The 12,887-nt window shown below is 46.4% G+C and overlaps 1 protein-coding gene across 1 annotated transcript in view; it reads left to right on the plus strand.

The window, feature by feature from the left end:
• Positions 1 to 6,047, plus strand: part of GAP43 (growth associated protein 43) — a 57,491-nt gene extending 51,444 nt beyond the window's left edge. The window contains exon 3 of the mRNA XM_005486136.4: positions 78 to 6,047. Within this exon, the coding sequence (XP_005486193.2) occupies positions 78 to 166 (89 nt within the window). The 3' untranslated portion in view covers positions 167 to 6,047. The remainder of the gene's footprint in view (positions 1 to 77) is intronic.
• The last annotated feature ends 6,840 nt before the right edge of the window (positions 6,048 to 12,887 follow it).

Here is a 12,887-nt window from a genome sequence, read left to right on the forward strand (position 1 = left end):
GTTCATCGGGCTGTGTGCACATGCAGGATGCTCTAGATCATGGCTGACTAACGCTGGACCATCTCTTTCCCCACTAGATGCTGTAGAAGAAACCAAACCTACTGAAAGTGCCCAGCAGGAAGAGGTGAAAGAAGAAGAGAGCAAGGCGGACCAAGAAAATGCCTGAACATTAAGAAATGACTCCCCACTGCCCCTCCCTCCCTCCCCCTATCCTCTATCCTTCCTTCCCACCCCAATCTCGATTTTCCCCCTTCCTGCTCACATCTGTGAGCCTGTGTCTGTCCCTCTCCCATTACCACTTAAACCCTTTTTCTCTCTGTGTGGCAAACATTTAAAGAAAAAAAAAAAAGCAGGAAAAATCCCAGTCAAACAGTGTGGCTTAAACATTTCTTTGTTTCTTGGTGTTGTTATGGCAAGTTTTTGGTAATGATGATCCAATCATTTTGGGAAAATTCTTGCACTGTATCAGAGTTCTTTGACCTGGCGCGTGCGTGTGTCTGTCTGCCCACTGCGAGCGCTCGCTCTCTCTCTCTCTCTCTCCTCTCTCTCTTCTCCAAGTGCGTGTGTGTGCAATGTTATGTTCATCTGAGGAGTCCAGACTTACCGAGTGAGTTAAAACAAAAGAAAGGGGAAAAAAAGATTCTTTTCTTCCTTTTTCAATGTGATGGAATGAACGAAAGAAAAAACAAACAAAAGACCAAACACAACAAACAAATGAACAAAAAAGAGTACTAAACCCCAGTTTGTTTTCAGAACTAAAATAACAACTAGAAATTGTGCCAATTAGCGTAATGCTTGGCTCCAGGCTCCTTTTTCAAACTGAACAATAATTATAATAAATGAGAATAATTATCATTAATACCACCGTGTCGCATTTCTATGCTGCTGTACATCCTGCTAAACTGTGGTCTTTGGTGGGCCACTTCTTGTGTGGCCCAGCTGTGCTCCTTGGCCACAAGTCAGTGACTGTCTGCTCTCCTTGGCACTGCTGAAGGGATTTTAAGGGGAGCAGGCTTGGAGTTTGAGCGAGATGTTAGCACTTACTAACATAAATAATGAAAGTAGCAAGATCAGTTTTAGGAAAGATCATTGAAAGCATCTCTCTAGGAGACCTCCAAGCCCTGATTTGGGGAACTGTGCTGACCTTGGAGGTATGAGCCTGTAGAGGGACCAGCTTTGATGTATGCCCAAGGTCTAACCCCTGCCAAGGGCTGTGCCAAGGGCTGTGAGGAGACAGGGCCCTAGGAACTCATCTTCTTACCACAGTAGGATGATGCTCATCCCATTGGGCTGGAGTCGACGTCCTTGAGTAGCATAGTGTGACCCCCCAAAAATGTTCTGTTTGGCAAAATGAATTGGGCCAATTGTTATTCAATATGTTATTCAATATTTATTGAATAAATAGGCACACAGGTAGGACAAGGCCTGGTGGCCTAGGAGCCAGTTGGTGGCACTTTGAGAAATACCTCATTCCTGCTCCTGCTGAACCCAGGGTGTTTCACCCAGCTCTAAGGAGGGCCAAGGCTTTCAGCTGTCATTTATGGCTGTAAGCAGAGCCCCACCTCCTAAATCTCCGCCACTGCTTCCCACAGGTTGTGGGGCTGTTCCCTGGTGCCACCCGGCCTGTCCCAGTGGAACACTGACAGACACCAAATCCCGAGCTTGTGCAGCCATCTGGGTCTGCTGCTGTCTTTATGAGCTGTGAGAGAAAACAGTTAAAATACATTTAGTAATATCTGGGCTTTCATAAAAGCTAATTACTGCTCTTTTACTGCCCTGATTTTTTTAATGTGCTTTCCCAGCAGCTCCTGTATGGTTTCCTGGCCTCATTGGCAATGACAGCCAGAGTACCCTGCAGCATAGCTGTGTGATGCTGCAGGACCAGGATTAAATTGTCCTCACAGCAGGAAGACCAAAAGATGGGAATGCTGACAGCTCCAATGTCCTTTGGTGGCTGATGTTTCTTGGAGTGGCAGCCCCATGGCCTTCAGAGGGCTGGCTTGCACTCCTTGTCCTACTCCTTTGTTCTCCTCCATCTCTTTGTTGGAAATAGGGAGAAAAGATAAACAGTGTCTCCTCAGAAATGGTCACAATGAACGTAGACTGCCCACTGGAAGTGCCATCAAAACACGTCAGAATTCATTTCCGTGTGCTTCCTAGCATTCTGTAGAAATAAGAGAGAGAGAGATAGGGAGGGTTTTTTCTAAAGAGAGGGAAAGAGAGAGTGGGAGATAGATTGGACAAAGATTTTTAAAAACAGGGATTAGAGAGATGAGGGGAGAAAAGATTTTTGAGTGGATAGATGGATGATAGGGAGAGAGAGGGGAGTATAGCTAGAGAAAGAAAGATTAGAGTGCAAAAGATGAGAGAGAGACAGGAAGAAATTAGATAATATGGAGCAATAGATGATTGATAGAGATAGTGAAACGTAGATAGCTAAAGTAGATTAGACAGACTAAATAGGTAGAAAGATGGGCTGACTGACAGATAGGTATTGTGTCATACTTCATAAATGATATATATGCTAATATTCCCATGTCATGATGGGTGGTAAACCCTGAGACACCTTCCAGCCTGACCTCAATTCGGCAAATGTAGCGCAGACATCAGGCATTGCTTGGACCGTATGTCAGGTCTCACCAGCCGGCCCGTGCCTGCCACGGCAGCAGCAGGGTGTGGATGGTGTTGGGAGGGAGAGCTCTGAGGGACACGGGGCCGAGGCCTAGGGAGGAGAGGTGTACACTATGTTTGCTGTTCGTAGCACACAAGGGGCCCAGCCCAGCGCAGATGCTGCAGACACCCCGTGTCTCTAGCACCAAGTTGAGAGAACTGAGGTTCAGCTCTCAGGATTTGTGGGAGAGGTGTTTGGGAGGAGGCAGGAAGGAGGGGCCATGTTTTTTGTTTGGCCTTATCTCCTGTCATGACCATTTTAAAAAGTTTTCTGTCTTGCCTGTTTCTGCAAAGACCATGTGGCTTCCCCGCTCTTCTTATTTCAGACTCCAAAGTTTTCATCTTGCCTCCACTTTGCTATTACTATTTTTAACTTTATAAGGAAAAGAAAACCACTTTTCATGTCTTCCTGGACACAGGCCTTCCTCCCTCCTCAAAAAATTAAACAGCTTTCTCTCCCCAGGGACATTTTACCTTTGTATGTCGCATGTTGCCTCCCCTTTGGCCGATGGTTGGGGCATCACGCGTGTTTTGTCACCATTAGTAAGAACACACTTTGCCATGTTGCTTAGAGAACAAAGGGTTGGGTTTTGTGTTTTGGTTTTTCCCCCCACAAAGAGAACAGGATATGTGGTTACCAACTGCAAACCTAAGTAATTTAAATACTAATTCCTCTCCCTTGGTTCCAGTATAAAATTACTGGCTGTAACCAAGCACTCCCTATCTTTATTATTGTACCGTGTCCTGATCCTGCCAGAGAGTCAGGGCAAAGAGAGCGTGAGAGAGAGCACAGAGACAAACCCTGCCTTGAGCAGGCAGTGGTTTAATGTGTAATACACAAGATTTGTATAGGAAGCTGGGCTGTCTTCAGGGTACAGGAAGAGAGCAGAGAAAAGCATTTGGATTTCCTTGAGTTGCCTCTTCAGCTAGATTTTCAAAGGCTAAAAGGAAACACTATAAAGGATGCAGCATGGGATAGAAACTGGAAAGAGAACAAGGGTATTTGAGGAATGATTTTTCTAGCAAGACATCAAGTAAGCTGAAAGCAGAAGATGCAGGAGGTCCCAGAAGTAAAGAGTGGGGCAGAGTCATCAGCAGAGTGGTTGAAGCTTTTCTACTACTCCTGCTGTAACAACCTACAGGAATTCCCCAGGGAGTATATGTCTAATTCTCTCTCTCTGAAGAGGATATAGGTTTGCCTGGAGGTGCCTGTGGTTGTTATTTGGTGTAAGAAAAGGGCAGGGCATTTCAGAGTCACTCACACTGGGAATATGGTGCCTGACCTCATCATGCAGTGCTGTGGAAATTCAGAGTCCTAGAGGGGCTTTTTCCATGTCCCTGTTGTAAGATACACTAGTGACCCACAGCTATCCTGAATGCTCCTACCAGCTGTAGCTCTTGACATTTCACTACTACATTTCACTAGACTAAGCTTTGAAGAAGTGAAAAAAATTCCAACATAAACTCCCCACCAATGCAGTAGATTGTAAGCATGAATTCGGTCTGCTTTGCAATGCTTGTGCCATTCTGGCTGCCTTTACTGATAGCAGATGAAACCCCACAACCCTTGCAATAGTTGCATCAGCCAGGGAGCTTTTCTGTGAATCACATTCCAAAGGGAGGGGAAGGGCATCCTGCTGAGATCCCTTCAGACCCAGTGCTTTCCAATCCTAAACGCTCATGCAGCCCCATGAGAGGCTTTAGCCATAAGGAACTCACTTGTAGTGACCACATAAACAGCATTGCTTGGGAAACATGTTACTCTAGATAAAAGAAATAGCCATGACTGATGGAGAGGAATTTAGAAAAAAAGGAAAGAAGAAAAAAAGGAAGAGGGAATTCATACCAAACTCCCCACAGGAGTTATTTCTTTTTTTTCTGTGGTCTCCAAACAGCAAACTAGCACTTGTGAGTTTTCATACTGAAGGTCTGCTGCTTGTCTTAGGAAGGAAATGGAGTGGCTGTGGTTGGCAGAGGTGGAAGGAAGGGTTTGAATGAATGTTTTTGTTGTTCCTCTTGGCTAAGAAGTCTGCTTGGTGGTCACCTGCAGCTCAGTGGCACCACAGGTGACGTTGGGGGTCCTCTTCCAGGCCTGTGCTCAGATTCCCCGCTTTTCTGCATTGCCACATTAGCACTTTCACTGGATATTTAGAGCACCTCAGGACTGGTTCTCCTCTCGCTCACACTGGGGTAACTCAGGAGTCGCTCCACTGGAAGCAGTGGTGTTAATCTGGTGTGAAAATAATGCGAGAGGAGGATTCAACTCCTCGGGGGGGGATTTTCCAGGTCCCCGAGGGGGAAAAAAAATCAATGGGAGTTACATGTTTAACTGCCACTTGTGCCTGTGAAAGTCTGCCCCTTATCTACCTATATGTATATAGGGTACAGTTTTCAGAATAACCTAAGTGACATGGGCACTTGAGAGCACACATTTCACTGGCTTTCAAAGAGATGCAAGTTCCTAAGGCCCAGATGCTGAAGGATGTCCAAACTCCTCTCTGCGGCGCATTTGGGGGTCTCAGGCCTGAAATCCTCCAGTAACTTCCCAAAATGGAACTGAAGATCATGAGTCATTTAGGTGGTCCTGAAAGCGCTACCCTCTATCCATTTTTCAGGGTGTTGATCTCAGGTCATGTGCGAGCCTGCATTCTTACATACAATGCTTTATTACTACATTCTTCTGTTGAGCAATACTTGGAAGAAGAGGTGAAGGTCGAGATTTGCAGAACAGGCTAGTAACCCCAGTGGCTCACATCTGGAGTGTCCAACTTGAGAGACACCTCACTGGGGTCCAAGCCACAGGTCCCCTGTATGCTCTGAACATCAAGATTCATGTATTACACACCCAGAACCACTGGTCACTTCTAAAAAATCAGAAATCCCAGCCTGAGACCTAGACTACTCTCACAAAAGAAAATCCCAGGTGAACTGTTCACCCGATAGCTTGGTTTTTCTGCTCATGCCTGTTCCCAATAAATAAAACAAATCCCTGTGCATCACCTAAGCCCTATTTTGAGGAGTTCCACTGGCATACAGATGAAGTAACACAGTAATAAATCGGGGCCTGAAGAAGGTGGCTACAGCCTAGAGATTATCAAGAACTGTGACGTGTCTGGAAGATAAAAAGAGCAGAACTTGACAATTAGAGCGGCCCATTTCCGATGCTCTTGTGTGAGGATCTGGAAAGAGTCTCTCACTCATTGTACTTGTGCATTATGAATGTGTCCATCTGCAGAGATCTAATGTACACATATGTCCTGAATATTGTCCTAAGGTTGCAAGCTTCAAAAATGAGCAGAAAACATTCCCGAGAAGTGAGAATAATACAGATGTCTGTATTTGAAAAATTGGTTCAAATAAAGTCTCTCACTTATAAATTCGTGTAGTTGTGTGCAATTATTTGCTCCTGGAACAGAAATTTCTCCCTTGTGTAGGACTTTGTTTTTTTTAAAAAAAAAATCTCATTTCATTCTCCCTTGACCTTCTCAGTCAAGTCTGACTACTGTGGAAAAATGCTTTCTACTTATTCTGTCTGGGTAAAAAGCTATGTTACATTGAAATGGTGAAGTAAAAGGCCATACAGGCCAGTATGCTTTTATTGTGGTTAATATCCCTTGAGGCAGAATATGTAACTGGCCTGATGGATGATGTGGTCACTAAAGTCCTGGGTTTTTATATAATGTGACACAGACATCCCCACAGATGCTCTGACCCAAGAAAGGCCTGTGGCTGTCGGGGCATTGCCTGGAAACTGTCTGGAAAAAGCTGAACTGAGAAACGCTGTGCTTGGGCACCACAGAGCTGTAAAATGTCCATGGCAATATCTGGGCCTGGGATGTTCTGAGTCAGGGAATATGCTTGGATGTAGAAATGGGAATGGGGGTTACCAACCAGTAATGGTTGGACCTCTGGGGATCATCCAGTCCAACCCCTCTACCAAGCCAGGGTCGCCTAGAGCAGATGGCACAGAAGCCAGAATATCTTCAGAGAGGGAGAGCCACGACCTCCCTGGGCAGCTTCTCCAGTGCCCTGCCACCCTCAGTGGAAAGAAGTTAGGCAACTTTGTGCAAGCTTATCTAAAGATATCAGATTCCTCATTGGATTTAAATCTTCAGTAGCTCACTGGGAAACACCAGAAGTATTTGAGACAGAAATATATATTTCAGCGGCCAAGAAGCCCCACCAATTATTTCTCTCAGTATCAAGTTTGTGCCAAATGCAATGATATAAGAACAGAGTAGGAATTGCTGCCTGGGCTGTGCTAGGCTTCTGACTTAATCCTGAGCTGTATCTGACAGCAGCTCAAGAGCAGAGCTGAAATCAAGCATTTTTGTCACATCTATTCATCCCAGGAAGCTTTACAACCACTGTTTAGAAATCACTTGCAACTCATCTATGAAATGCAGCAGCTGGCTTAGCAAGGGCCCAGAAATTCCTGATGAGGCTCCAAGGAGCTGCCTGGGAAACAGAGCAGACCTCAGCACCTCACATGGGTTCTGGACAAAGTGCCAATTTACAAATGACACAATTAGATGTCTGTATTCTTGTATATAATCATCAGTTGCCTCATGGCTTCTCCAAAAAAGGCGTGGACTACATCTTGTGTGCAAACAAATATTAAGCATTCAAAATCAAGTGGTTTCAATTAGTCACATCACTAGATTGCAGGGATCAGCCCTGGCAGATTGGCTTTGCTTCTGTGGGGCAGAACACCTCTGAAAGGATACTCAAGGACCTCTCTCCAAGTAAATGGTTGTCTTGAGGTAGCAAGGCTGCCTTGCACTCTTTTATCTGCTGCACAGCAGAGGGGGAGGGAAGGAGCTGAATAGTTGGCCCAGGGCATGTGTGTCAGCTGAATGTAAAATTCAGCCTAATGCAAATCTCCACCTGAGACTTCCTAACAAGGCACACGAAGTTTGCCCCATATTCATGCCACTGTGAGAAGAAATAAACTTTCTGCCTGAATTGTGGAAAATGGATCCATGACTCGCCTTGGGTGTTCAACCTCCTCCAGCTGCCCAGGTGAACTCCCTTTGGATATCTTGCCACATTCATGGAATACAGCAGCAAACTTCCCCCAGTTTCTGAGTGAGCAAAGTGTTTCCCATTTCTTTGGTGTTCCCCTGGCTTGTCCCACTCTGGACTGGGGAAGACTTCCTTTCCTTGGGGATATTGCAATAGGAACTTCAGGTTTTCCTGCTTTTTGACAATGCCAACAGCTTCACAGCACACTTGCCACCTTTATTGCTCTAGTGAGGTCACAGGCAAAAGACCATTGTTTCTCATAGAATCACTCAGATTTCTAAGTCTGCTTTCCTTTACTCAGCAGGGTATATGAAACCCTCTGTAATGGACATTTACAGTCTCCCAATCTGCAACATTTTGTCCCTTTTAACCAGTACACAGAGCTGGCATCATGTTTGAACAGGGCTACTCCCTTGTTGAAAATGAGCAGAAAAAGCGAAAGGAAATGATGCATTTCTGTACCTAAGATCACTTTTGTTTATTAAAAATGAAATTACTTTTCTCCATGAAAGGCCATTTTTATATATTAAAGACTTTTACTCTAGCTTGGCATGAAACTGCAAACATTAATAATAAGAGAAGCAAGGAAGTGAAAGCCCATTTGTCTCAGAGGAACAGCACTGTGGCTGACAGGCAGGGTTTGCAGAGAGGTGGTAGCTTGTACCAGACAGACTGGGGCACTTGGGTCTCTGCAAATGCATCAGCCCGCAGCCCAAAATACAAGCTGTATGTAGCTAGAAAGGCACTGCTTAATTTAATTATGGTAGTTGATTAAGCAAGTTATGAGTAAAATGTTATTAGCATTTCAGGAGCAATGGGTGGATGCTAAACCAAGAGAGAGAGAGAAACTTCATTATCTGTGGTGAGAGAGAGGAAGGCTGGTACAGGTCATCAGTGGCTGCATAACGAGGAAGAGTTAATTGGGGTGAACTGAAAACTGCTGGTGAAGCCTCTCTCTGCTGAGCCCATAATTATGCTTTTCTTACCTTGAGATAGTCATCTTCTGAAGTGTTTTGTGGCCATCCTTAGGACCCTGGGCCAGAAAGGGAAAACAATTTCTGTCACTGGAGGTGAGGTCTAATGGAGAGGGTTCCATTTCCCCCTCTACACTGGATGTCCCCATCCTTGGCTATTTATCCATGTACAGTCTGTGGCTTAAATTTCAATGAATCCTCACTCAACACCTGTCTGTGCAGCAGCTCATTGTTTAAGTGAGGAGATGAATTTCACTGTGGATGCTGTGGTGCAGAGACTCCTTCCTTCTGTTTGCCCAGGTCCTGAATCTCTCCTTCTTGGGTCTCTTTCCTTCTGAGGCAGACCTGAGTGATTTAAGAAAAACAGTGAAAGCTAAGAAACTGCCACGAGTCCTGGTGGCCTAAGGGGATGCTGGTGTCTGACAGCACAGACACCTTGAGCTTTTGGATGGGGAAGACCAATGTTCCTGGAGAAGATATTTCTGAGGGGCAGCTCTCAGAGTGATGACAGGTCACTTTCTTTAGCAGGCACTTAAAGACCAGAAGACAATTCCTGTTTGGCTGGCAGCACCCAGCAAAAGGATGAGCAGTTCCTGCATGCTACCACTTTGGCTTCCTTGACTCTACTGCTTCACAGCAGCAAAGAGAGAGAAGACCTACAGCTGTGGGTTGTGTTCCCCAGGCTCTTCTCCCTGCATGACAGCCAAGCCTGGTGCCAGACCCTCCACAGGGCACGCTTGGCAGTCAGGGCTGGGAGAACAGGGTGCAATGCAGGCTGCATGGTCTGGGAAGGCCTCACATGCTGACTGGTCTCTAGAAAAGAGCCAAAGGGCAATCCCCAGCCCAGGGAAGGGTTCTGCTTGCCCCAGGGCACGGGCTGTGGCAGGCCTGTGGCTGGGGAGGGTCTCTGTCTCTGCCTGGCTGTGCCCTCTGGGCTGCTGGCACACGCTGCCTGCGGCCCTTGCTGCCGCGCAGGCCATTAATAAGACTTTCCAGCCTGTCACTTCCACGCTGAATCCTTTGAAAGCCGCGCTCCTCTGGGCCCATTAGAGGGAGGAACTGTCTCTGTTGAAACATATGGGGCTGTCAGGCTCTGTCTGTTGCTCTGAAAGCCGCCGCCGCTCTCATGTTTGCTGCTGGGGGGGCAGCAGCTGTCTGGAGGAGGCTGTGATGAGGATGGGGACTTGGGAAGGGGCTGGGGGAAGACAGCAGGTGAGGTGGGAAGGATGCTGGAAATGCTGGGAAGGTAAACAGTGTGCTGATAGCTGGTGGGCTGCTGTAGGACATTGGGATGCTGGGCAGCTCAAGGGATGCCTCATGCTATGAGTGTGATGGGGGAAGAAGTACATCTGAGGATAATTGGGTAGTAAATATTGGGGTGGGGCATGTAGGGGCAGGCTGAGGCAGCAGGAGACACAGCTGACAGCAGAGATGTTTGACTTGTCTGGGAAAGGAGAGGATGGCAGCAGTGTTGGTGACTCTATGGGGACGCTGCAAAAGGGAGGCTTTGGGAAGCATCATGCGGTCACACGGCACTGGAGTTTCTCATTAAGCAGCACACCCACCCCCCAACTCCATTTGCAGAAACTGAACAGGATTTAATGGAGTCCCTTGACTTTTTCCTCTGAAATATTCATAGGTTTTAGCAGTCTATTTTATGCTCACCTCCTTCTCCATTAACAAGCATCGAAGAGGGACTGGGTGGAAAGTAGGCTGCTCTGGAGCCAGGGAGACAGAAAAAGGGACCTGTGCCTCTGCCCAGGGACTGCTGAGAAGCAATCCACTCCTGGGCTGCTCCACGGCCTCTCACTAGGCCTGCAAAATGACTGGAAATGAGCCCTGGGCAGCATGCACAGGGAGGTGATTAATACAGTGGGAAAGGAAGGAAACCAATTAAGCAGAGCGCTGTCTGGAGCTGCTGCCCCCACCCTGTCACACAGATACACCCACGTCTGCCTCCCTGCCTGTCTTCATAATGTGCAAGGCCAAGAGCTCTGTAAGAATGGCACAGGCTGACAAAAATGCCTGGAGGCAATTAGTTCCCTCCTCACCTCAGCACTAATGCTGTGCTAGGATACAGGGAAAGTCCAGAGCTTCCATGAGACAGCACAGAAGCACCGAGGCTGGATTATGGATGCCCCATGCAGTCTGCAGTACTTGGCACAGCAAGGATCCTGCTGGGAAGTTTGGAGAAAGGTTGTGATAAATAATGCAATTGCACTCTTTATGGGATGTGAAATGTCCCAAATGGTCGGGGTAGGTGGGATCTCAGAGCATTTTCCAGACCTGTTAGGTACTAAACCAGGGCTCTAACAGTCTAACTGACATACCCTCACCGAAGTCTACAGCCAAGTATCTCTAGGATTCTAGAGAAAGCTGTCCCTGCTCATGGCAGGGAGATTGGAACTAGATGATCTTTAAGGTGCCTTCCATCCCAAAACATTCTATGGTTCTATGATTTTGGGGGTAGGGACAGGGGTAACTCTAACAACTTTTCTCCAGAGTCAAACTTTTTTTGCCGCAGTCACAGTCCTAAACCATGCAGTTTAAAGTCCTAAGAAAATTTTTATCAAGGACTCCCCATGGACAACAGTAGAACCTGGATAGTGCTCTAGGAAAACAGAGTGGTCCTCCACCAGTGCTATCCCTAAAAAAAGTACAAGAGATGCTCAACGATGGTCTTCCAAGTTCACTTGGCTTCTCTCTGCATTATTGCTTTGATGAACAAAAAGAGCAAAACCTGCATCCTAATGAGTTATTCACTCTGGCTGACAGAGACAGAAGGCAAGATTATAAATGTACCATTTCCTGTGGTTCCTCCCCGCTGGATTAAAAACCAAAACAATGTCACAGATGCAACAGCACCTATTTATTCTTGCTCTCAAAACACTCACTAGTCAGGCTGCTTCCCCTTCCCTCCCATACACCCATACAGACCCTGCTCGCGTGTGTCCTAGGAATCAGATGTTTATGCAAGTATTTGCAGGATGTTCCACATCTCCCTGAAATTATAATCAGGATGCCCAGAATCAGCTTAATTACGAAGCATTCAGCAAACACCCACAGGCTCTTCCAGGGCAGCTCCACGCAGCATCCCCATGAATGAGCTGCACGTTTTTCCTCCTCTGCCACACACGGCTCCTGACCAAGAGCTCAGGCCCTCACATCTGAGCTGCTGGGTTGTCTGGTTACTTATCTGTTTCCAAGAGAGAAGAGAGATATTTGTAAAGCAGCAGCAGGGCGTGAGCAGACACTGAAAGTGTCTCAGGGTGAGACTTGGCTACCTCTGAATTTTTGCAGCAGTCCCTCCATGCAGGATAGAGATGTGAATGATCCCAGTTGTAACCAGGCCAGATCAGAGATTTAAACATGCCAGGTCCATAGTCTATTAAGTTTTTCTGTAGAAAAGACAAAAATCAAGGATCAAGTACCAAAAACTGTGGAACTATGAGGTTTTGCCATCCATGGATTGCAGCCTGGCACATCTGGGTGCTCAGCAGATAGGCTGAAAACACACTGCTGAGGTAAGAAAAGAAAGAACTTTCTGAGGCAAAGTGCACTTCCTGTAAGAAAGAGCACAATTCATGGCTCTTGTAAACTTTTCTGAAGAATCTCCTGGACTGAGGCTGTGGGCATCTACAAAGATCACGGCCATGTCTTCGCTTTTAGTCAGTGCACCTTCTATCAGCCCCACAGCAAGGAATACCTCATGTATACCTCTCAGGTGATTTTACAGAGGTGCTAAGTACAGACAGAAGAAAGATTCAGGCTTCCCCTCATCACTCTGTAGTTACCATCTGTGAGTCTGACAAGGTTTGGACTCTTCAGACACCTGTGGCTGACTTCATTTCCTTCCCTGTGGCACTGCACTAGCAAAACCCACATGACGATCCTATCACATCGTTATACACACTGGAAGCATTTAGGGCTATTAAGGTCACACTTCAGTGTGACTGTAATAATTTACTGCCTATTTGTGGAGCTTGGGAACCACAGAGCCCAGAACCAGGGAACCCTTTTCTGTCTCTGCTGTGATTGTCATCACATGGCAAGAAATTTCCATTTAAAATACAAATCCTGGTGTCACAGAGGCATCATCAAATCAGCTTTTTGATCTGCAGCAAGGGGGGTGTTCACAAACACAGGTTCAATCCTCCACCCAGGCATGTTTACACAAGGAGATGTGGGTTTTCTTCTCTGTTCATAAAGGGAAATTTT

The sequence above is a fragment of the Zonotrichia albicollis genome, chromosome 2, assembly GCF_047830755.1.
Source record: "Zonotrichia albicollis isolate bZonAlb1 chromosome 2, bZonAlb1.hap1, whole genome shotgun sequence".
NCBI lineage: Eukaryota > Metazoa > Chordata > Aves > Passeriformes > Passerellidae > Zonotrichia > Zonotrichia albicollis.